Source organism: Asterias rubens, chromosome 6 (assembly GCF_902459465.1).
Source record: "Asterias rubens chromosome 6, eAstRub1.3, whole genome shotgun sequence".
Taxonomy (NCBI): domain Eukaryota; kingdom Metazoa; phylum Echinodermata; class Asteroidea; order Forcipulatida; family Asteriidae; genus Asterias; species Asterias rubens.
Window position 1 is genome coordinate 19,030,146 of NC_047067.1, and position 26,979 is coordinate 19,057,124.

At 39.6% G+C, this 26,979-nt stretch overlaps 1 protein-coding gene across 1 annotated transcript; it reads left to right on the plus strand.

The window, feature by feature from the left end:
• LOC117291401 (protein Wnt-10b-like) lies at positions 1-26,672 on the plus strand (the record flags this gene model as incomplete). The annotated part of the gene is made up of 3 exons (XM_033773054.1): positions 1-256; positions 20,058-20,320; positions 26,076-26,672. Coding segments are annotated over 3 exons (1,002 nt in total), but the record flags the coding sequence as incomplete, so codon positions are not given.
• Positions 26,673-26,979: the final 307 nt, after the last annotated feature.

Genomic DNA, 26,979 nt, shown 5'->3' on the forward strand with positions numbered 1-26,979 from the left:
GCAGGAGGAGGGGGAGGCGGCGGGGCCAACGGGGAACTCTCCCGGTCATCCAGTACTATTTGCCGGTCTTACCCCGGCCTGACACGGAAGCAGTTGCAGCAGTGCCGTCGGGCTCCGGACGTCGTTGCATCGGCCATTAACGGCGTTCAGATTGCCGTAGATGAGTGCGCGAATCAGATGAGGGGCCAGCGGTGGAATTGCACAAATCTACGGACGAAGAACGGGAGTCCGTACACCAATGTCATGATGACACGAGGTAAGTTTATCATAAAAAACACAATAATTCATGAACGAAACACTACAAAAACAAAATGGTGAGCAACACCAATGAAGAAACAATACTATAAGCTAACAGTGCACGTTAGGATCGAGTCTTGCACTTTTTTGAAATTTTTTTTGAGTTTGGGTAACATTCCAGTTTAGTAGCATAAAGAAGTCGTAAAAACACATTATTTGAAACAGAAATTGGGGTTTCGCCACATAGAATTTCAGTAAACTAAAAAAGTACTAATATTGGATCTTTATTTATTTTCACGTTGCTTACTCAAATCAGTGATTGCCGAAATCTTTGAGTGCGTCAAAAATATTAATGGCGCAATGATTCAGTCACAATTTTGGCCCTTTTCGAAACTATGGCTTGTTGAGCTCAGGCTCCGTCAGCCTGATTGAAGCCCCGTAATGTTAGAAAGCGCACATTTTATAAATAACTGACGGAGCCTAAGCCCAAATCCTAAGCCTAAATCGTAGTTTTGAATAGGCCCATTTGGGTATGCCATACGAAACTGCCGAACATTTTGGTTTTGCAAGTTAGCTTTTATAATCGCAATAATCTTATAATTCGTCATGGAGGAATTCCAGCCTGCCAACATCCTCAACAACTGTCCCCAGTCACCGATAATTATCTGAGTGGAAAGATAAATGTTTGCTAAAATCCAGGGAATTATATTACTATGGGGTGACGAGTGATTGGTTCCCAGACTGCTATATTCTGTAATCATGTAGACGACACTGATAATGCCATTTATTACCGAGTCTGACAATGCAATCAGTGCAAGGTGAACTGTCTACGAACTACAGCAAATAATACAAAACTTGAATTATGAGAGTTAAAATAAAAAACTGCAACTAAATTGCAAGCACACACAGTAAAAAGTTGGATGATGCCTCCATTACTTTATAAATTTATTCTCTGCGTGGTAAAAGAAGCCTTGTTAATTAGTGACTTCGTTATAAATTATTGCTCTGGCTTTGTACTGCTGCAATACAGTATACTGTTTTAAAATATGGACATAATTATGTGAGTTTTAATTGAATTGAAAAAGGTGCAATTTAAAACAACCGGCACAGGCAAAAATTGTTGCATGAGCAAAGATATTGGTGAAGCAAATGTTATAACCACGGAATAATTAACATAAATATGAAATGTGTCATTACTGGTGTGCTAATATTACTTAGCAAGTTTGGTTTTATGTACTTAAAAGCTGCCCTGAGTATAAGCTTAAAAAACCAGGGCTGAAAACTGCTAGCCGCTACTAAATGACACAAAAACTGATCCAGAAAATCATTTTGCGTTGATAATGTTTAAACAGAATCAAACAGTTTTGAAAAAAAACATGCACACTAAATTTCCATAGTAAACAAACCACAGCGTACAGTCATTGACGTTGAGACACACTTATCATAACAAACTAGGTCAGCAAAGAGTATCTCTACCTAATCACATCTTTTAGAGCCAGGTTTTTTTTTTGTATCTCGCCACGCCAAAATGTTATCCGGCAGAAGACGTGGGAATAAAGAGGATATGATTTATAAACATTCAGGACATGGGATGACCTTGAAGGTGTGTTAAGGTTCGGCTCCTAACGGCTCAGGGGACGGATCAACCACTAATCCCAGTGTCTTTGATAAAGTCACCAACGCAGGTGTCTCGCAACGCGCCGTTCGTGCGCCGTGTTTGTCCCGGGTGATTATTTTGGGCGGGAAATGAAAAAGTGTGTGCCACGCGAGGTTGGGTGAGTTCGCAGCGAGAGTAGGTTATAAAGGCACTGAACACTGTTGATAATTACTCAGAATATGTTTGAGCATGAAAGCTTACTTGGTAACGAGTAATGGATAGCTGTTGATAGTATAAAACACTGTGAGAATCGGCTCCCTCTGAAGTTACGGTTTTTCTTTTAAAAAAAAAGAAGGTAGTATTAGTTGAAGTCTTTTATTATGCATTTGAAAGCACTTAAGTTTGTGCAACAAGGGTGTTTTTTTTTCTTCTTCATTATTCTCTTGCACCTTTGAAGACCAATTGAGTCCAAACTTTCACAGGTTTTTTATTTTGTGGATATTATGTTGAGATACACAATACTGGTCTTCGAAAATTACCAAAGATGTCCAGTGCCTTTAAAGTGTTCTTATTTTATTTTGTGGGGTGGCTGTTTTTTCCCTTTCTATAGTGTGTATATCAGGGCAGGATGTTTTTGCCCTAATTAATTTATTTCACATTTAGGCTCTGCAAAGAGCGCAAAATTAGAGTATATCGATCCTTCCCAAGAAATCGGCGTTTTTGTAAACAATCGACACGACGCATGCGCGGTGTAGTAAAAATAACGATGAAGTTGCGGTAAACTGTTCGCTGATTGGTGGAAAGTTCATTTTTGTTAATGGACATCCGGACAGTACTGTTGTTCAATGTAATTTATGGAAAACTGTAAGAGCACTTTTACACAGTCGATCCTGATTTATATCGGCTAAACTCTTTCCATCAACTTTCAGTCAGTTTTAGTATGATACTTGCAGCGTTTGGGCTCAAGTTATCTGTTTTTTCCTTGCGAGTATCCCTTGATGAAACTTGGAATTAATGCAACCCCAAGAAGTGTTGATACACGCACTCTGTAGAGGTTACAGGAAGATATCATTCAATCACCTACCTTTAGGAAATGCTGTTTCCCGTTAAATGTTGTGTGAGGTGTGACAGTGTTACACGAAATGTGCCAATCATGACACGACAATGCCCAAGGTCTGGCTACCGAGCCTCGTGATTGGACCATTTGGGCGTGGCAATGCCAAAGGCCTGTCTATCGAGCCCCGTGATTGGACCAATTAGGCGTGGCAATGCCCAAGGTCTGTCTACCGAGCTCCGTGATTGGATCAATTAGTTGTGGCAATGCCCAATGTTTATCTAACGAGCCTCATGATTTGACCCATGTCTTACTCAGTTCTGATGATCGAACATTATTTTCCTGTCTGTGTAAATACTTATGTCAGTTATTTTGTTGTTTACAAATTGAACAGCATCTTATTTTCTGAGGTTTATTTATTGTGAGAGGTGTAGACTTTATCAATCAATCAATCGTCTTGGATGTGATCCCATGTTAACAAGTTGGATTGTAATATAACAAACCGAGATTTGTGCTGAAACGTTTACCAATTATAATGTAGGACCACTCAAAACGAAATGCACTTCAAATGGATTTTTGCCAGACGACGAGTTATTAATATATCCGACTTAAGGCAAGACAGCTAATAGTAGAATCTCATAACAAGTCTTTAAAAAATGACACCGAATGCAGTTTTTCAAGCTTCAACAATATGTTCATCCCTTCGAACAGGTGATAGTAGAAATGTACGTATTCAAGCTGAGGTGAACAAACCAATGCCTGCTCTAGTCAGGGTTTGCTCCTAACTTATTTAGTGACTGGCCAGCAGGACCTATTATCTTGGCGATTCACCAGCGATTTTCACTGGTCCATATTTCAAATGCTGATAAAGAAGCTTTTCAAACTGAACTATATAGCCAGTCGGACCACTTGGGAGTGAATTCTGACCGGTCCTCATGTCTTAAAGGCAGTGGACACTATTGGTAAATTGTCAAAGACTAGCCTTCACAGTTAGTGTATCTCAATATATGCATAAAATAACAAACCTGTGAAAATTTGAGCTTAATCGGTCATCGAACTTGCGAGATAATAATGAAAGAAAAAACACCCTTGTCACACGAAGTTGTGTGCGTTGAGATGGTTGATTTCGTGACCTCAAGTTCTAAATCTGAGGTCTCGAAATCAAATTCGTGGAAAATTATTTCTTTCTCGAAAGCTATGACACTTCAGAGGGAGCTGTTTCTCACAATGTTTTATACTATCAACCTCTCCCCATTACTCGTCACCAAGAAAGGTCACATGCTAATAATTGTTTTGAGTAATTACCAATAGTGTCCACTGCCTTTAAACTTGCATTTGGCTATTAGACCACTGTAGAGAATTCTAATAGTTTGTGGTAACGATTTACTTCTTCGGACAGTAACATTAGTTTTGTACGAGACATTTCTCACCTATTCCTTTAACCCAACCTGACGCTTGCACGGATAGTTCTTCCTATCTGTCAGTGCCCCGACAGTCACAACGCTCCAGCTGCGTCAATTCCGAACACTGACTCAAACAAAATTTGGCAGCATTTTCCCAAGGTCACAAAAAAAAGTATAAACTTTTCAGAGTAACATTTACGTAGGATGCCGAGACTGAAAGTCTACATGGGTGCAGGTGAACTGTGGTTTCCATCGGGTAAAACCAATTGGAAAAAACTAAATAAAGTAGTAAACTTGCGGGTACAACCACTGTATATCTTTTTTTTGTGGGAGTGTTGGCTCTGAAAAGAGGTACAACCAATTTATCACAAAGCTCTGCGATGTTAAACAAGAGGAAACCACTCAAGTAACCATCGGAAATAATTCAATTCAATTCAATTCAATTCAATTCAATTCAATTCAATTCAATTCAATTCAATTCAATTTATTTCATTCCAATTCAATTCAATTCAATTCAATACAATATAATTCAATGCACATTTATTTATTTATTTTCATTAAAAAATACAGTTAAAAAACAAAACAATGAGTATAATTATGAAGAGATGGATTCCACGAAATTCATCAATAAAATGAAGAAAACAAAATCAAAGATAATATCGAGTGTAATTGACATGCTAACAACATGCATGGAAACACGTTAACCATTTCTCTTGTAATTAGGAGTTATTTGCCCACAGTTGCACTGGCCCGGACGTTATTGTACGGTGGAGAATGGAGGACTTTTAGGGTAAGGGTGTGGTGTGGATGGGGGTGTGCATAATGGATGTTACGTATTAATTTGAAGGAAGACTCCATGAGTAACAATATTTTTAGAGGAATTGAGCCTATGAATGATTTAGATTCGCATCACAGACTGAGACTTTGTATGAGTCTATAGTTTAACTTTGACATCTTTTGGACATTTTGCTAGAAATGAAAGTTAATAGTATACAACAAACAAAAACCAGGCAAATTAAGAAAACGTGATTCACAACACAGGTATCATGGGAACGGCAGGGCACCAGTCAGCTCATTAGAAGTTACACTTAGTACGCATAGACAACGATGATTCACATATAAAAGGTATAACCGGGCACCAGCTGCCATGTTACCTTAAAGCGACCACATCACCGCCTAAAGCAGACAACCAAAGTGACATGTTTGCCCCGACTTAGAAATCTGACCTTCTCCGGCGCCAAAACGAAAAAGGTCACAGAGACCTTTCAAAAACAGTCGAATTTTGACGCAGTTGGGAGTTGTGTTTTAAGGTGATCTTCAAGGTTTTACAAGTCGGTTTAATTTCTCACCTTACACGTTTTGAGAAAAGAACTTCTCGTGATAATATTGTAAAGTTTCATTTAGCTAACAAGTAACAAACAAATAAACACCCAAGCACCAAGAAAACAGAAAGACATATAAGTGTTCAATGATGACTGGCACCCGTATTCCTTGTTTTGGCGTAAGTTAAAAACGGCTGCAACAAAACAAATATTACATTTAATTTGTATGATTGCATTTATCCTGTGATCCTTAGTGATTTTGTGAGCTGCAGTTGCGGTTTGTTGTTATGCCTACTTAAAGATTAAAAAATCGAAAACTTAAAAATTGTGATAACATTGTTTTTGCGAAGAGGACCCGGCGCGAACTGACCTGTAATGTTGTTATGAATCATCCTTGTTAGATATAATACCTAGATAGATTAAACTTAACAACTCTAAATTACTAAACTATAGACCAACCTCATATAGGCCTAGCGCTTTTATGAAACCGCACTCGACTTAAAGGTTTTTTGATACCTTTTGTATATCACGTTGTTGGCGATGACATGACTCCCTACGCACTGTGAATGAAGATGTATAGGTAATCAAATTTTCTTCCAGAAGTTTCAGCTTCATTAGTCGTCAAGTTTGAAGAAGAAAAAAAAGTGAAAATCCCAGAGCAATGTTTTCAGGGGAGTCGCGTATACGTTGTTCATGCTTATATTATTTTCGTCCGTTGAGACGAAAACTATTTTCGTAAAAATTGTTTTACTCATTTCTCAAAAAATTCAGCACCTCACCAAGTATACATTACTATAAGGGAAGCTTTCGACCATCATTATCTTCGAACCGTGTAAGTTTAATGTATAATCTATGGACATTGTGTTTTGTGTCGTACAAAAGTACCCCAAATCCCTTTAAAACAGTTATTATAATCAAAACATTGATTTTACAAATAGCCGCAATTAGTCAACACGGAACCAAACCTCCCTTCAGGATATTACAAGAGTCAACAATAAACGATATTTAGGGCTAAAATACAAAACCCATGTACACACATCGCGTATGAAAACATAAATCGCTGTTAAATTGTTTTTGTTTTTGAAACTGTATCATCGGTGTGTCCCGGGGCGCCCTGGTGATTCTAATAACCCCCCACTGGTAAAAGAACCGTCAACTTGGGCCGTGAAGGCAACGGTATCCCTTCAGGAAGGTTTCGTGATCAGGTTTGATTGGAGTGGACATAGTATGGAACCTTGAGGGACACCAGTGTGACAAAAGAAAAAAAGAGCTGCAAAATAGTAACATTATTCGCTATTTCAAAGGAAAAACCACGAATTTCAGATTTCATGAAACAAAATTATTTATAGGCCTAAATAAAGCAATAATTTTGACGGTAACTTTTGTGACGATTATTAATGATAAATGACATGGTCTAATATCAAATAATTAAAAGAAGACTTTGCCTAACGCAGACCTTATTGTGGTAGGCTATAGACAATAATAATACGTGTATAGGGAAACTGTAGGTTGTATATTGAGATGTTCGGTTACAGTTTCTGTTTGTGAATGCACAATTCAATTATCATAGGGACCTACTCTTTTAAAAAACAGTTTCTGCAGCTCATCCCCGGGTCAAATGTCATCATGATTGCAAAGTACAATTAATTGTATTGTACCAATTTCAAAGATGAATCATTATACAGTCTCTCATTCACGGCCAACTTGCCATACTACTTGCCAATCCGTCTGGCATTTTTCATTTTCCCGGAACTTAAAAAAGTTCAGACAGGTTTCTCAGAAATGAATCTTTGATGGCCAATTAAAAACCAAGTCAGCGCTCGAAAATTGATGAACTTTTTAGGTGACTGTTATGGTTAATTCCGATGCAGTTTTCTGTCTTCTAAAGTTTGATAGTTGTGCACCCCGCTTAAGACTGGTTACACTGATTCTCTTGATGTTACTTCTTGAAACATTTTAATAAAAAGTGTCAACTTTGTCACTAAACTATTTTCCTGAGGTAGGCCTGCACAAGGAAAGTGAAAGTTTTAACCAATAAGAGGTCACTGTTTACCCTTAATATAATAACAATGTACAGTGGTCTGAATCACCAGGCAGCAGTAGGCTAACATTTACCCATTACCGTAATTGAATTAATCAGTGATTCGTAGCTAAGCTATTTCAACGGCAAATTCCCTGATTTTGTTTTAAAGACTTGCCTTTTTCCGTCAAACTTGGGATCTAAAAGCAAAGTGGCACGACCGCACTGTCCCTATATATACATCCCCGTTGTTCATGACCTCCACACGGGCTTACGTTTCGGACGTTACGGCTGTTCCATTACCGGAGGGACGGCTTCACCTTGCCTCGTCGGGACATGCTGTAATTAACCCAAATATGCATTGATTAAGATAATTAAATTCGGTCTCCATCGTTGCATTATCCCATATCCGGAATTTCAATGACCCCCTTTTTGGCTAATCACGCGGTGTATAGACTAGACTTGATTCAAGTCCCGTTCTCGTATGAGAGGTCCCTACACATCGCACCAACTGCTTCTATAACAAACAAGCCGTATATCAGTGCATTTTGGGTAATGCATCACAAAACAATAGTTTTCTGCCGATGGCGCGGCATGGGATTGGGACTTGAGTCAAGTCTATGTATAGACTGAAGGCGAGGAGCTCGGTTGGGTGACGGTGGGTTGTGGGGAGGGGGTGGCAAGGGGTGCCTTTCTGACACACGAATAGACGAACCCGTGGGGAAGCGAAGAATTGAACACAACATCTGCCAACAAGTCTCTTATAATCAATCCCTAAGACAACAGTAGAGTAGAGGAATACTAATAATAACACATCCACCCCTCCCCGTCAAGGCAACGCGGAGCCAAAAGAGGTGAGCAACGGCCGGTAGACCCATGGGGACTGACGAACCTTAGCACGGTAGCTGCTAAACTGGCTTAACCCCGTTTCGCGTTCTGTCTCGGTCACAGTTGTCCGCACTGATGCCACGCTGATTAAAGGAAGTCTGCATTGAAGATCGGTATTATCATTTTAGACACATTATCGCACATTTAAGCACATCATCCCATAAACCAACTCACTCCAGTAATACTGAAACCATTTCTATTATTTAATGGTGGGGTTGTTTAAATGTCTACTAAAACGGCATTGGAAATTTTTGGTAATTACTCAAAATAATTGTATTGGCATACAAACTTTCTTGGCGACGAGCAAAGGAGAAATATTGATATTTTAAAGCCATTGGACCCTTTCGGTACAGAAAAACAAATAAAAGTTCACAGATTTACAAATAACTTACAGGGTTTACAGAAGGTAGTGGTGAAAGACTTCTCTTGAAATATTATTCCATGAAATGCTTTACTTTTTGAAAAAAAACAGTAAAACAATATCAATTCTCGATAGCGAGAATTACGGATTTATTTTAAACACATGTATATCATGACACGGCGAAACGCGCGGATACAAGGGTGGGTTTTCCCGTTATTTTCTCCCGACTCCGATGACCGATTGAGCCTAAATTTTCACAGGTTTGTTATTTGATATAGAAGTTGTGATACACGAAGTGTGGGCCTCGGACAATACTGTTTACCGAAAGGGTCCAATGGCTTTAAAACGACCCTTTGGAGTAACTTTTTTTTTGAGAAAGTTGAACTTCTCACTAAAATATTTGAATCTGAAAAATTACTTCAGGCTTGTATGCTTTGTATTCAGGCACCTGAGAGCACACGCAATTGTGCAACAAGGGTGTTTTTCTCTCACGATTTTCTTGCAATTTCGATGACCAATCGAGCCCAAATCTTCTCAGGTTTGTTATTTTATGCATGCTTGAGGAGGTACACCAAGTGAGAATACTGGTCTTTGACAATTACCAAAGGTGTCCAGGGGTGGATTTCACAAAGAGTTAAGATTACTCTTATCTCTAGTTAGAACGAGTTCTCATCCTAACTTAGGATGAGCCATACGTTTTTTTGTATCTCCTATAGTCCTAAGTTAGGACTAGTCCTAACTTTTTGTGAAATCGACCCAAGCGCCTTTAAACAATGATGTACGTCAACAACAGGATCTGTAACAAATCGAAATAAAATATCAAAACAAACGGAGTTATGGCTCATCATAGTTTTCAAATACAAATTTAGTTTTTCAAGTTGATATTGTAACAGTCCTGCAAAACCCTAATCTCATTGATATAAAACAATCGAATCGGAAAGACAGTCCAGACTCCCAATAGATCTGCTTTCTTACAGACGAGAAAACCAAAAGATACATGTCAGAAATTGTCTGGCGGTGAACCACCACGGCAGGCATTGTGACACATTCAATCGACAAATTCAACCCTTTAGCGAATCCAGTTCCTTCGTGGTGGCGTAACCAGGGATGAGGCACAGGTGGTGGTGGGGGGGGGGGGGGTATGTCCGTGCCCCCAACCCCCTGCCCCCATTTAAAATCAGGACTTTTGAGAATAACAATCACCCGGGTAAAAACTCAAATTTTATAAGCTCTAAAGGCACTGCTTGTTAATTGTCAAAGACCAGTATTCTCACTTGGTGTATCCCTATGCAAAAAAATAACAAACCTGTGAAATTTGTGACTCAATTGGTCATTGAATTTGCAAGAGAATAATGAAAGAAAAAATACCCTTGCTGCATTACTGTTTGTGCTTTCAGACGCATTCAGCTGATGGCTTTTATTATTAATTGAGTGAGAAATTACCTCTTTAATGTTTTATGCTATCAACAGCTCTCTCCATTGCTCGTTTACACAGTAAGTTTTTATGCTAAATGATTATTTTGAGTAATTACCAATAGTGGCCAATCAACAGTGCCTTTAGTCTTAATAACACAAATCGATCTTAAAAGACAAATTTCAGAATCAATACTGTAATTGTGCCAGATCTCTCCCTAAAATACTATATCTGTTAAAAATTGATGAACCTCAACTTCACATTTGTATTAACTTTCATATTTTATAATGACGGCAACTTCAAATCAGACCAAATGAACCCCCCCCCCCCCCCCACAATATACAACTCCAAAAGAACATGTTACGAATAAAAGCTCCCTCTGAGGTTTTATTGATTATTGATGTTTCCGAATTGGAAATCCTCGAGTTAACCTTATGGGTAGAAACTGTCAGCTTTGTTTTATAACCAGTAGCGATTCAGTGTTGGAATTGGTAACGGGTGTTAAAACGCCGTTTGAGCACCAAGTGGGCGTAAGGGATGCGTTTAAAGGGGTTGCATACGTTTGATAATGGAAACCCACTATTCAATCCTATGGTTGCAGACCTTATTAATAAAACCTGTAAAAATAAGTTCAAAAAGTGGAAGCGTTTTAAGATATTGCCGAAATACCGGAGCGGTTATGTTGGGAAATCGTAAGGCAGTTTTGTCTTCCTTATAGAATAACAAGCAATTTTCATTGTAAACAAAATGGCTGCCATTATACTTGTTTGTTGTTCTCATTTTTCTTTTCAAAGAACAAACCTGCGATGGCCCTACGGCCAAATGTCATTCTCATGACACTATGTACTGTGTGGCAAATGCCACGCTTGTACCACCAAAGGCACACTCTAAGAACAACAAGCAATTTTCATAGGAAACAAAATGGCTGCGATTACTTGTTTGTTGTTCTACTTAAATGTTTTCATTGGACAGATTTGTGATGGCCAACATCCAAAAACCTTATGGCATAGGTCTATATGTACCCTGACTATGTGCCAAATGCCACGCTTGTACCACCAAAGGCACACTCCCAGACTCCAACAAGCAATTTTCATAGTAAACAAAATGGCGGCCATTACTTGTTTGTTGTTCACTTAAATGTTTTCAAAGGACAAATTTGTGATGGCTAAATATCCAAAAACCTTTCTCGTGGCATAGGTCTACTTGATAACCCGACTGTGTGCCAAATCCCATAATCAAAGACACAATCCCATCACCTGGCGCTCTTTGAAACTTTGCGCAGACGACTTTTGCACACATTAATGAGCCCCTCCAATTCCGGGAATATGTTACGAGTCAACATTATAAGCTAATCCGGTAACTATTTACTGCTCCCTGGAAAAGCTCCATTCATCACGAGTGTAGTTATATAACCCAGAATCGTAAAAATCCTTAAATTGTTCTTTTAATTTGGAGATTGTGGTTTGCTTTTGTTGTTTCTTCGAAGTGGCGGTGTTCGTTGAATACCCGAAAAGATACCACTTGAATATTTAATGAATTGTGAAAACTACCCAGAATCGTAAAAATCCTTATTATTGTTCTTCTGTACCAATTTGAAGATTGTAATGTGGTTTGCTTTTTTTGTGTTTCTACGAATTGGCACTGTTCATTATATACCTGAAAAGATACCGCTTGGATATCTATCTAATGAATTGTGAAAACTACCCGCTACATTTGACCTCCTCGTGTACCCATGGTCTGTAATGACAACTTTATTTCAGTGAGTCTAGATTCCGTACAAGCCCCACCCAACTTAGCCCATAGAGTAATGTCACAGACCAAAGCAACCTGACAATAATTTCGTACTTCCAGAAATGTGCATTTTTTCACAGACCCTTGTGTTACTTATTCCAATTGCATGTATCTGTTTGACTTCGAGCATAAATTTGGGCTATTCTTGCAGGAAATCCGACTTGAACTATAAATCAAAAAGGAAGAAATGGCGGGCAATTTTTAGAACAAAACAGACCTCATGATTCACTACCCCCCAAAACATAAAGAAGACGAGTTTTGGACCCATTCACTCGGCGGAAAGGCCCATTACAAGCTTACCGACTAAATGCCAGTATCCGATGGGCCAATGCCGAGTCCGTCGCCCTTCAAACAAAACAGTTCACACGGGGGTTTGATGTAGTCTTGGGGCAAGACGTTTCTCGTTTTCCTTTCATCCACGCACAGCGCGGCCAACTCACCAACAGCTCCCGAATCGACCGCCCGTATATACAATCACCTGACTAATAGCCCACGAACCGCCCCGTCTCGGGGAGACACGTCTTGCACCAAGACTAGATTTTATGTTGTGGTCTTAATTGTTACTGACTAGATGCAAACCCTGCCCCTCGAAGCGGCTGCATTAGCTTTTGTGAGACTCTGGTTGGGGTTGATTCACGGGAGGGGAGTCAGGGTGGTCTATTTGATACACCCTTGTGTTTTGGTTAAACGGTGGTGCTGTCGGAAATAAGAGAATCCAGTGAAAGTTTCTGGCCTCCTTAGGGTTAGAATGAGGAAGGGACGGGGGGGGGGGGGGGGGGGGGTAGGGAAGAGGGCGGACCTTTGTGTGCTTGGAGCCTATGGAGTTTAAAAGCACTGCACACCTTTGGTAATTGTCAGATCAGTATTCTTAATTGGTGTATAATCCCAACATCGATGCATGCATAAAATAACAAATCTATGAAAATTTTGACTCAATTGGTCATCGAAGTTGCAATAGAATAATGAAAGAAAAAACACCCTTGTTGCACAAATGTGTGTGCTTTCAGATGCCTAATAAAGGCTTCAAATGGATTTGCAGAGATATCGAGAACTTTGAAGAGTAAGTGGTGCATGATGAAGGATCCACAACTTGGGCACATCCGGTTGATATTAAAGCAAAAGTTAACGTACTGGAGTTTACACTTGGAAAAAAAGCCAAACAGTACAATATGGTATGAGCATGGTCTGAATAAGGAACTCCCGTGTTCCACGTTTAAGAGTTTAGGGTGTACTTCCCCCTCCCTCCGGCCCCGCCCCAAACAAGAACTCCCTAACCTACCACCATCATTGCTCCAGAAGTATACCGACAATTCAGCGGATCAAAACAAACCACTTTGTGCCAATTCATTTCTCTTGACACTTGTAAGTTGTGGAGAAGCCCAAACAATAACATTCAATGGCGAGGAGAATTTAACGTCTTCGTAAAGTCGCCCACTTCTCATCAAGATCGTAGGCCGTAAAACCTCTCATCGGAACGGCCCGGGTTATTTAAGACGATAGAGAGGACCATTAAACCCCACCAGTGTGTTGTTTTCTATATAAGTGCCGCAATCTTAGCAAACTTGTTAATGTTTTCACCGAATAATGTCTCGGCACTTATACCGGTTGCTTTTTATAGGGTGTGTTTTCATAAGCTGAAATGGCAGCTTTGTATAAGTTGCGATTTTGCACATAATGACGCATCTCTGTTGTGCATCTCGACTGAGTCTCAGAAAGGTTTCTTTATTCTCTGAATTGTCTGAGGAAAATACCTGCCCTTTATCAGTCGATTGTGTCACAAGAATTTGGGTAAATAATCCAAGTATACTGTCAAACAAATTCCACGGATAATTACCTCCTTTAGACAAGGACAGTTTGGCAATGTTGTCCAGAGAACAAACATCGTTCATTAAAGGCCGGGAGCTTTCGTAAAGGGATACGGGACTCCCCGGTTGTTTTTCATGGTGTAGCCCACTAAAAAGCTCCTAAAACATGCATTTCAAAATGCTTGATATTCAAAAATACTTTTAAAATACATGAAAGTCTCGAGCTTGTTACACACTGAGAAAATCATCCATTGACTTTTGAACTTTATCCTCTGCTCAATCTTACATGGTTTGTCCCATAAAAGAGCTTATAAATGGGTTTGGGCCTGTCGAAATCATGATCGTCCACATGTTGCATTTTGTTAACCCTGCATGCTTGAAGATTACGAAAAGCAGGCAAAACCCAAATCATAATTGTGAAAATTGGTACAAGTTAAACGTTACTTTTGCTCTAAATCAGAACCAAAAAGTTGTCCGGCCATAAATAGCGTCTATTCCCGTAGAATGAAAGTGTAAGACTGACGTTTTGTCAAATTGTGCAAATAGTTCCTTCCCAGTTTTGAGCAGCGTCGATGTAAATCACTCGCAAAAACTGAAAACCTTCCCCTATTTTCTGTCAAAAGCTCCCGAAGCGACTTAAAACAGAACACAGTGCCTATCAATCGACACAAAACGTATGAAAACCCTGTCATTAAACGTCTTAAAGAAAACATTGTTCTAGTGGTTTTCAAACAGTCTTCAACTGTCGTAAATTTTCGACGAAATTGACGGCCATCAAAGCAAACCACAGCAACAAAAGCAAGTTTACGATGATGCCTTTCCGGAAAATCCGACGGTTGAATATACGACCACCACACGTCAGTTTCAGCCCACAAAGTACGCTGCAAATTTTCTATAAGGAGCAAAAATTGGAAATACCCCCCACACTTGATGAAAAAATGGACGATGGTGATGAGAACTCTAAAATTCTGAAAATCTAAAAAGTAACTTGACAAAAATAGAATTAGCTGTTGCAAACCAAAATGACCTATAAATGCAAAAAAAAAAAAAAATAGTTTGACGTTAAATAGTACTTAAAACTTGTTAAGCTTGTTTGTCTTCTCAGGCAAAATGCATGCAACTCAGTTGACATTCCCGCCAAAAAAAGGTAACAAATTTGATATAGTCACCTTTGGTATATTTTAAAAGTTTTCTTAGAATAAGGCAAATTGTTTCGGTTGAAACATTAATTAAGTTCGAAGCTGCAAACTTAAACTCAAACTCAGCAGAAATTTATAGAATTTGTCGACCACAATGTATATCTATAAAGTTATTTAACTTTAAAGCACTGGACGCACTATTGGTAATAACTCACAATAATTGTTAGTTTAAACACTTGGTAACGAGCGATGGAGAGCTGTTGATGTGAGAAACTGCTCCCTCTGAAGTAACGTACTCTCTTAATGTAAAAGATTGAAACAGCACTATTTGAAGAGCCATATGAAGGACAACTCTTTTTCGAGTGGTCTTCCGCTCTTTTAGATTGAAGTTTGCATCTTTTTGAGTGATTTTTCACTCTGTCCTGGAGTGAAACCCCTCTAAAAGACTGAATATACCACTACTTTTTTGAAGAGCCATATGAGGGACAGCTTGAAATGTAAAGAGTGTTGTTTTCCACTCTTTTACATTTTGAGAGTAGTTTTTGAGAAAGAGGTAGTTTCTCACTCTGCTCAATATGCATCTGAAAGCACACATATATAGGTTGTGCAACAAACGTGTTTTCGTGCAAATTCGATGACCAATTGAGTCCAATTCACTGAGGTTTGTTATTTTATACATATCTTGGGTTGCACCAAATGAGAATACTGGTCTCTGACGGTTACCTAACGTGTCCAATGCCTTTAAAAGCATTATTTACTTTAATATAAAATAAGTAAAAAGGCCGACAGTTCTTTTTTACCGACAGTGTTCCTCGTCAATATTTTGTGTTTATATCGAACTTGATTCGATGTCGGAAGGCCACACACGCGTCCGAATCCGATCTTCCCTTCCATTTTCCCTTCTTTGGAACTCTTACTTCAAGCCTGAAATTTAATAATTCTTTCTGGCGAACCCAGAGGACTTCGCTAAATGCGAAAATGGAAACTTGATGGAAAGAGTAAACAAGATAATTTGTAAGAATCGGGTGTCCCGCAAGTTGTGGTCATTTTCCTCCCGGCACGGTGCCGCAATTGTTCATGCCGCCGACACACGAGCTCTGCGTTCAGGCTGCTGTCTAATCACGAATGTGCAGGGGTATACCATTTCACAGAAATGCATAAGCAGACAATATTGCTTAACAATTTTCTGCTTAGCAGAAATGGGTTGGCCCATTTTCATTAAGCTGTTAAGCATTAAATACTTCTGAGCAAAAAATGAGTGGGCACCAGTTGCAATACTGTAAACTTTATGGAATTTTGGCTGGTTATCAGTTTTTGTAAAGCAAGATTTTTCTGTGCTTTATATCAAGTTTTTATGCTAACAGGCTTTATGGAATGAGACCCATGATACCAATCACAAATTGTACATGTGGCATCGTAATTTGCCTGCTAACCATATTCATGCAAGCATACTTTTTGGTGGGCTCTTACACCCGACTGGGGAGAAGTATTTATGTTTATTCAAGTGACATAAATCAGTTGTTTATCTTTAAATGTTTGTGGTTTTGTTTTCAACTAAATGCTGTCATTAATGTTCTTGCCTAAGATGTTTTGGCACCAATCAGAACGCTAGACAAACTATATGGCAGTTGTAAACTTGCGGGTACATCCGTGTATAAAACTTTTTCGGGAGAGGTTTTGGCTCTGAAAAAACGAGTGTGGTCTCGAACAGTAAACTCTGCTCGTTTTCAAGAGAAATCACACAGTGCAAAGCTTTAAACACCACTTTTAAAGGGTCTATGTACTTTTTGTAGGACAACAAACACAATGTCCACAGATTTACATTAAACTTACACAGTTTGAAGATAATGATAGTAGAAAATATTACTTGCTGAGGTGCTGTAGTTTTTGAGAAATGGGTAAAACAATGTCATGAAAATAATTTTCGTCTCAGTGATCATGAGACGAAAATTATTTTAGCATGTAAAAACGTATTTTCATGACATTGTTTTACTAATTTCTCAAAAACTACAGCTCCTCAGCAACTAATAATTTCAGGTACGCTTTCTACTGTCATTATCTTTAAACGGTGTAAGTTTAATGTAAATCTGTGGAAATTGTGTTTTGTGTTACAAAATGTACCCAAATCCTTTAATGTGAATGCTACTAACATACACATTCGCAAACGCTCTCAAAAATAACATGAATAATATGAATTTTAACTTCTCGTCTGTATTACTGCAGCTCGAAAATATAAGCAAAGTTCACCTGTCTATATGGTTTGTTGAAAAGAAGTATGCTTGCACTGGAAAGTAATGTTCGTGTCAACAAAAAAGTTTTGCGATCGTCCCGAGTGAACGAGTTTTTAAAATAGTTTACCACCTCGGCCCGACAAAAACCCAAACATTTGTTTCGCTTTGGATATTATTATACATTTCAAAGTGTTCCCAAAACCTTTTGGTTTCCACGGCTACTTAATGTCATAAGCATTCATGTCAAAAAGTTTATGTCAAAGTTTATATGTTGTTATTTTTGATAAATCAACCTCACAAATTAATAGTTTTAAACCCATCAAACGGAACTATTTAGCACCCAACATAAATATTAACGAAAGTCAGTTGCTATTTACTGTGTTTTTAACCTGAACTTTGATGATGGTGACTATTATGACGTCAGACATCAGACAAACTGTGCTTCAAAATGCCACCATCTAAAACAATTTGCGCATTATCTCAAAAACAAACACCAGATATCCCCCCAAATAAAAAAAAAGGTACCGAGAAAAAAAAGTATGCCACGGAGGCAATCACTCTCATCCAACGTCGATTAAATGTGACGGTAAATTATTTCCGACATGAAAGGGGGGTAAAGAAGGGGAAAAAATCCAATCAAATTGCGACGTTATCATTCTATAGTCGCAAGGACTACGGGAGACCGTCAGGAGCGGCAACTTGAAGCGACGCCGCCGTGAATTCCGTCCGACACTGGGGGAGTTGTAACAGTCACACGGCAACCAACACCGGAACAGCATGTAGCCCGCTCAAACTCAAATTAAAAAGGACGTCTTGATATTAGTATTTGGTTTCTACGTTGTAGGAAAAGTATATGACTGTGCTTTTTTGTCATAGTTGAATTGAAACACCGCAGTAGAAGGCCAAAGTTTAATAGTAACGTGGGGTTTGATACAGTTTAGCGAAAGTAACACAAACCTTTTCTGTGTTCGCGTTTTACCAAGTTTTCGGACAACCGCCGCCTTGCAAGAGATGAACAAAATATACTAGGATGCCATCTATAAATGGCCATTTTAATGGGTATTTTTCATCATAAAGTTATTTTTGTTTATATATTGTACTGATTATGTATAAAGTTTGTATGTTTCTTGTAAAGTTGTATAACGAGAACGAAGATAACTTTTGTTTTGATGTGAGTCCAATATTTCAAATTACTGTGTGTTTGTTCTTAATCATCGGCTAGTAAACCGTTCTATGTATCTATCTATCTATCTGTCATAGTTTGCATGTCCGTCATGGACTCGATTGCACAAAGAAATATAATTGATCTTTACACATCTTTTGCTAAGTATGATATCACAACAAATCTCCATTGTAATACTCACAACCCATCTTCAAAAACACCCTAGTGCTTTGTAAAATCAAGCCCTATCGTAAACAAAAGCATTTCTATTAGAACATGATATAATAAATTGGTTAAAACTCATCCCTCTGCTCGGCTCTTCCTTAACTCATAAAATTACATTTTTGAGAAAAGCAAAATAAAGAGTTAATCTGTTTTGCCATAAAACTGGACGAAAGGGTGAAAATAGGCTGATACGTTCACATCTATAGGCTTACTATAAAGAAATTGTTTTTAGTTGGGCTGTTTTCATGGAAGGGCCGTTCTGTACTGCTGTAGAATGCAGCTGTAGAACTATCTATTTGTGCCATCTAAACAAAAACTCCCACTACTTGCGTGACAGTCGGACCTTCAAAACACCGCCAGAGCTATCCGATAACGTAGATTACCAGGCGCAGTGTCGTTGCAAAGCACAGGTGCTGCGGGTAAGAAGCGCCTTATATCACCCTCACCTGTACAACTTATCCAGGTGAGTCGTCGATTGGTCTGACATGCCCGCCCGCCCCGCCCTGGGCAGTCTAAACAAACATCCTCTGGAGAGACTAATGGCTGGGCAGCTATAGAGTTTCTTGAAGAGTGCAGATGTGCGTGCGTGTCTCCTCGCTGAGGGGGGAAACAATGACGGGGCATATTAAAGGATAGGATTCTAATACGGTCCAAATAAATGCAATTGGGTGTTGAGTTGAGCCGTGTGAGGATGAGATTCTAATGGTCGAGATAAATGCAATTGGGCGATGAGTTGAGCCGTTGGAGGGGGGGGGGGTTCTAATATGGCTCAGATAGTGCAATTTGGCGTTGAGTCGAGCCCAGTGAGGATGGGTGTGGCGAAGGTGCAGGGTGTGGGGGGCGCAGCGAAAATAGGAGGGCGTAAAAATGATACTGCACCATCATTTTGTAAAGATCTTTTTCATATAAAACTGTAATTCACAATACATATTCATGAGCATAATTAGAACAAACTAGGCCTATATATACATGCCATAATAAAAGTATACAAAGCAACACTTCGAGCAAACATTGAAAAATTGTCAAACTGTTTCCATACAGGACTATTAAAAAAATAAATTGCTGTTTGAAAACTGCTTACAAACCAAAAGGACTGATATAAATGAAAAAAAAAAAATAAACGGCCTGACGTTTCGACCCATAGCAGAGGCTAAAAAACAGGATAACATGTATGCAATACAAAACCAAAGATTTCCCAGAACTTCGTTGGTGTTTTCAGGCATGTATGCTTCGTTTTTGAAAGGGCTATGGCGCCAAGGCACTTTCTCCTTGGTAAAGGGTACCCTATGAGGAAATCTGGAGCATTTCAGGGCACCAAGGGGGCACGGAGGCAATCGCATTAGTTGCCCCCGTGAAGTACCAATCCTGAATATAACCAAGTTCTCACTTTCCCCCAATTCTTTTACAGGTTTTCGAGAGACCGCTTTTGCCTACGCTACCTTTTCTGCTGGGGTCTTATACCAAGTGACTCGGGCATGTAGTATGGGGCAGCTACGGACATGTGGATGCGACACGCGGGTCAAAGGGGAGGACGTGGACTTCCAGTGGGGCGGTTGCAGCCACGACATCCAGTTCGGTACCAGTTTTGTCGAGGAGTTTCTGGACAGTCGAGAGAAAGGACGAGATATGCAGTCCAAGATGAATCTTCACAATAACAGAGCTGGAAGAATAGTAAGTATTATGTCATTATGTGGAATAATATAACTTTGCACATGACGTCAGTTAAGAAGGGCGCCCTCGATCGACCAGAAGTCAAAAGAAGGTTTGTCCATCCTGCCTGTGTGCCGCACGTCAAAACTGCGTGTTTCAATTGTTTCATCCCCGTTTTCCTCTAAGATGACCGCGTGGCGTCAATGCATAGAGTCCATTAATTACCCTCACAATAAGCCAAATTAAAAAGACAACAAGTTATTTCCATATTCTGTAAGTACTTTTTTTTTTCCAACACGAACGGTTCTTTCAGCACATTCTCTTTAAATTTACACGTCAAACAGTTCCTATTTCCGTTTTGAAGTTTAACCAGATGGTGCTTCAGACATGCAATTAATTTACTCGTCTGTTTTCACATCGAACAAGGAGCTGGTCCTTTAGTTCAAAGTTGCCCTTGATACAGGAGCATTCACTCATCAACACCAAGTACTGCCAACACCACTTCTTATATAATAAGGAACTGGATATTATTCACCCGTGAAGCAAAGCCACCGATAATCTTTCTTCTCAAAATTTCACGTGGACATAAGTTTGAAATAGGGCACTAACGTTCTGGACACAATACTTTATATTTTTATTTTAACGAAAACAAACTTTCCAATAAATTCTCACCAAAAGGTCACAGATGAAATTGAGATTTTTATCCAGATGAAGCCCAAACTCTCAACCCACCCCTCTCCCCATTAAAGAGTTCTTTACCAAGGCCACCCTGACAGTAAAATAACCGCAAACTCCCCGAGTTCAAACCCAAGACCAAGAAAAACTCCTGAAAAACACAAAATTAAAGTTTCATCGAAAATTACTGATGACAGGGTCATCGCCGAGCCTCGGCCCCGGGGGACTATCAAACACCGATCGGTACAAATTTGGAGTCCATAAAGTTGGCTCGCCATTAGGCATTATAAAACAGTAACACAAATGTTAGAGTTTAGATTTTATTAACTTGAGGTTTGATCGAAACTAAGAGCGGAAATCCGAGTTTTAGTTCCGGTTTTACACCATCAAGTGGGCGTGTAGTTTACTCGTAAAGTTTATTGCCAAATATAAATACAAGTGATATAAGTAAGTGATTTCAAACAATACGTTTTTATGCTATACAAAGCAAAACATTATTGTCAATTATTTTGAAATGGATTTGAGCAGGCTTACTCCTTTTGATAATTGTAAATGAATAATATGTATGAAATTTTCATAATCTTGATCAGAATACTCTCCAGATTTTCACAATGAGCACCCTTCTCTTTCAGGATTAATTGGAAGAATAAACATTTTTTTTATACAAACAATCGGTATTGAGAGTTACTTTTTAATCTAAAAACAATGAATTTCAAAATGCTGTATTTTTTTTGAGAGACTTTTGAAATCAAAGAGGAGTGGGTTTCGTGGAGTTAGGCAGGGAACGGGGTTTAGTGGCATTGGGTTAGGTTTTGGTGGGCTTGGATGATGTGTTCGGTGGGGAGGGATGGGGTTGGGGTTTGGTGGGTAGGATAGTCAGGGTTTTAGTGGGTTGGGATTTGGTCGAGGTTTAGGGTGAGATGGGGTCGGGTTTTGGTGGGTTGGGATGGGGTTGGTGGAGTGCTGGGGTAGGATGGAGAAGTGGTTCGTTTGGGTGGAGTTTGGTGGGTTGAGATGGCGTTGTGTCCGGTGGGGAGGGATGGTGGGTTTAGTGGGTAGGATAGTCAGGGTTTTAGTGGGGTGGAGTGGTTGGGTAGGATGGGGCCGTGGTGCGATGGGGTGGAGTTTGGTGCGGTGGGAGATAGGTCGGGCTTTGGTAGGGAGGGATGGGTTGGGGTTTGGTAGGGGGTATTGGGGTTGGGAGTTGGTGGGATGGGGTTCGGGTAGTATTTGGTCGGGGTTCGGCGGTTAGGGTTGGTGCAATGTCACCACTTTCCCGGAAAAATGCACATTCATCAGAAAAGGGGGTCAAGATCAGGCCAATGGAGGCGGTGGTCTTTTAATACCCCTTAGGTATGAACCATAATAATATTATTAGACCTATTATTAAATTTGACCTATTATTAAATCGCACCTTCCGGTACCGAGCCAACTTCTGTTTCAAACAACACATTTTCGTTAGTGAAAATTAAACTATAGTTTCCATAAATATTTTGATCAGCTACGGATGGAGAAAATAACCCTTGGGTCAACTCACCATACAACAAGGGTTTCGTCAAACCGGACACTCACCTAAAGGCCCTCTTGAAACCAGATGGATCAAGCAAAACGGTTGTTAACTTGTTATAAAGTAGCAGGTTCTTTTCGAACCCGATAAATGTCACACTTTGAAGTCTTAATGTGTTTTGAGTTTGGCTTGTTGATTATCTCTATGGGGTTTCGCGTGTAAAGCAGTCGCCGTGGTTTGACGGTAATGCAAAGGTGCGGCTGGTATTTGACGGCGGTTTAGTATCAAGATGGTTTGAGCGAGACGGAATTCCTTCATTGGTGACTAATTGTTGCTACTATTTATCCATGAGAAAATAGCAGTAGCTGTTGAAAACAACTTACCAATCAAAATGACCTATGGTATAAATGCAAACTAGTTAATGGCCTGACGTAATATTTATCAAAATAAGCTTGTGTCGACGAAATTAGTGTGGATAATTGAATGAATGCAACTTACTCGTCTCGGTGGTTTGAAATAGCGGGGGAAATATTTCACTGTGAAGATTTTTGAACCCGCAACCCTCTTCATTCATGTCTTGACCACTTGACCATTGAGATTTATTACTTTAAACTTGCTCAATTAATAAGTTACTCGGATTCTGACTGTCCTTAAGTTATTGATAAAATAGGGAGACCGCCAACATTAGGGCCAGAGAGCTCATTTGGAAGAGCGATCGCAGGTACATTAATCCGGAGGTCGCAGGTTCAAGTTCCACCCTTTTCAAGTTAATTTTGTGACCCCCCCCCCCCAAAAAAAAAAAAAATGTTATTTTACATCCGTATCCGGTGAGCATGCCGTCAGCAAAGCCCAGCGTCAAATGTATCTCTGGGTTTGCTGTAAATTTTGTATATCAACCTGAACCAAAATACATCTGAATATTTTTACGACGTTAAGAGTTTTTTTCCATGGGTGGGTATCTGACATTAACAACATTTTATTATGGTGAATGAGAAAACTATTTATTTGCACTCTTTGTTATATTGTTCATCATCAGGCACAGGTAACACATTTTCAGCTAAATATTTTCACGACGTTAATTTTTTTGTGGGTGGGTATGTGAGATTTTAACATCACCAATTTTATGGTGAAAAGGAACACTATTTATTCGCACCCTGCATTATTTTGTTCATCATCAGACGCAGGCATCAGTTTTCCTGGTCGACCATCAGCTGAAAAATATTACGGTTTAATGCCCTTTCTCACGGGAAGTCAGAATGTGGCAATTTTCCCGGACCTTTAGTAGTTGCCGGCATTCATAGAGGTTTCGTGCTGGGTTGATATGCTTAACTACCCGGTCACCCAGCCCACGTACACGCGCTGACACCGCTGGGTGTCCGCACGGAATCTAAACCACGCTGTTCAACTTTTCAGAAACTGTTTATTTTTACGATCTGGGATTGGTTGGTTAAAGTACAAATAGAGGTCTTGCCAGTTTACTGTGTATACCTTATAAAACTCACATTAACAGTGTATAGTAAGGTTAGCACATTGCACAATTTTAATTTTATGCCTAATCATAATGCAAGTGTCCGGGTGTAAACAGCGAAGTAAAGGTTTTAGCAAATTTCAACGTTTTTAAAACTGGCGCCAAATCGTCATGCAAGTGTCCCGGGCAATTATGTGTTCAAATAATATACCACGTGATTAGTATCCAACCAATCACGGTGTTATTTCAGAGAGGACTAAGTGGGTTGAAAGGATCAAGCCTGAGATAAAAATGTGAAATGAACATTTTGAATATTGTGCTTTTTGCCTCCTCGAGTGAAAGCGGCCAATAAAGATAATCACTTGGATCTACGGTGTACAATACGTTTTCGACTGGCAGCTTTCTCGCCGTTCACCATAAAATTAAACCATTCAGTCGGCGATGTTAGAGCACATTTTTTATGAATTGTTCAACTCAGATTTGAACCATTCGGCGGTGCAGTAGATCTGAAGAATCAGAGCATACTGATCGATACGCCGAGTTGTCAAACCACCGGTTCTTCTCAGAACCACCACTTACTCATCATATTTTACACATGGTGTCACTGCGACCTCACCTGACCAAAAAATTAAAAAAACAAATTCTCACTATATTGTGTCTTCTCCTGGTTGTTTCAGTTCATATGATATACACGGCTCGGGGCCTAGTCTCATAGAGCTATTTTCTATTACGAATTGTGTTTTCTATTACGAATTGTGTGCTTTATTAGCAGAATACCAGTCAGAATGATGCATGTGACATTGTATTTATGCTGGTAACCTTATTCTGGATAGTATAATTTTGTTGTGCGTAGCCTTTTTTTCCCTTTCTAAGCAGCTCTATGAAATGAAATTGGTTCCTGGTCAACTCATAATGGAAGTAAAGACATTTGTGGAGCATGTCTCCTTTAAGTCAGTATCCGTCGCAAGTGGATCTCGAAGTGTCGTTTCATGTAGAGTCCCAAGTTCCTCGGACAATTCAAAATAATTGTCTGACCTACTATAAAGCATTTGAAGAAAAAAACCATAAACAAAAATATTATTCATGTTTTTGCAGGTGGGTGGGCCACACCTGTAGACAATATTGATCAGTTGTTCCGTCTGGATAACTCTCATCACATGTGACAATGTTTCTATCACAAATTTGTATCAGCACATGCAGTAACTTTTGCAAACAGTGCTACCCGCAATCACACAATAGGTGGTAATTGTTTCAATTTTTTCCACGACTAAATTCTTATTTTGAAGCCACACAGAAGTTTATACTGTCTTTATGTATATAGGTCATGTAAATGGATTACAACATTAGCAGGATACCTATGCATCTAATGATATCTACTTAACTTTGCTTTATCGTCACACTGACGTTCTTGAGAGAACATTTTTAAAACATCTAGGGTGGCCTAAAAGCTTTGCTTTTGGGCCAATTTTCACCCAGTCCGTCATGTATTCGCATAGCCATATTATGCTCTTTTATATCGTTGCTGTACCCTCTGCTAAAACAATGGTGTTTTTCCTTGCATTATTCTCTTGCAAATATAAAGACACTGGACACTATTAGTAATTGTCAAAGTCTAGCCTTTACAGTTGGTTTATCTCAACATATGCATAAAATAACAAACCTGTGAACATTTGAGCTCAATCGGTCATCAAACTTGCGAGATAATAATGAAAGAAAAAACACCCTTGTCACACGAAGTTGTGTGCGTTTAGATGGTTGATTTCGAGACCTCAAGTTCTAAATCTGAGGTCTCGAAATCAAATTCGTGGAAAATTACTTCTTTCTCAAAAACTATGGCACTTCAGAGGGAGCCGTTTCTCACAATGTTTTATACCATTACTCGTCACCAAGAAAGGTTTTATGCTAATACTTATTTTGAGCAATTACCAATAATGTCCACTGCCTTTAATGACCAATATTGAGTTCAAATATTGACAGATTTGTTGTTTAATTATGCATATTTTGGGAAACACCAAGTAAGAATACTGGCCTTTGACAACCACTAAAGGTGTCAGTCGATTTTCTGTGGTTGTAGTGTCTTTAATTCAAACACTGTAATTGTACTATTGTTTCTTTTTTCTGATTAGGCAGTCGCTGAATACGCTGTCAAGAAGTGTAAGTGCCATGGGATGTCGGGAAGCTGTGAAGTCAAGACGTGCTGGATGCAGACACCCCACTTCAAGGAAGTCGGAGATCGTCTCCTTGTGAAGTTCCATAACGCCAAACGAGTGGTGGCGCGAAACAGCATCGGCGGTGGCCTCGGGCTGGCCAATGTGCCGAAAAGAAAACGCAAGAGGGCGCCCCCGCCTCCGCAGGACCAACTTGTGTTTCTTGAGGACTCTCCTGATTTCTGCACCCCAGACGGGGAAATCGGCATATTCGGTACCAAAGATCGCTACTGTAACCGTACAAGTGATGGAGCTGACCGCTGCGATACCATGTGTTGTGGCAGGGGCTACAATATCAAACTCGAGAGGCGGACTGAGTGGTGTAATTGTCAATTTCACTGGTGCTGCCAGGTCAAATGCCGACAATGCAGCCAGACAGTCTGGGTCAACACCTGCAAGTGAGGATACCAGATACAACGGCTATTTTGTCAATGACAAACAAACACTAAACGTAGTAGTGCAACCTCGGTTCCCAGGGGTGGTTGATATCGCTGCGCCATTGCCTTTTCCAGCACCCTTTGCTCGCCTAATAGTGCTGCCCATGGTAGCGAGACTAAACGTAGTTTAGCCTGAACATCTGACGTCGCACTTCGAGGCTCGTGAATAGCGCCAGAGAGTGGTCTGTGGCCTAGGTCACTCCCCATCCATAAATTATGCACATTTCACCTAAATTCGTTTTACATATAGATACATGCAAGTACAAGTGTACTATACATACACACATGTGGACACTGTACGCAGACGACCGAAATTAAGCTTTCCATATCTGTGTTTTGATTCGTCCGAGGTGATGTTTGTCAACATTACCTCCGGCCAATCAAAA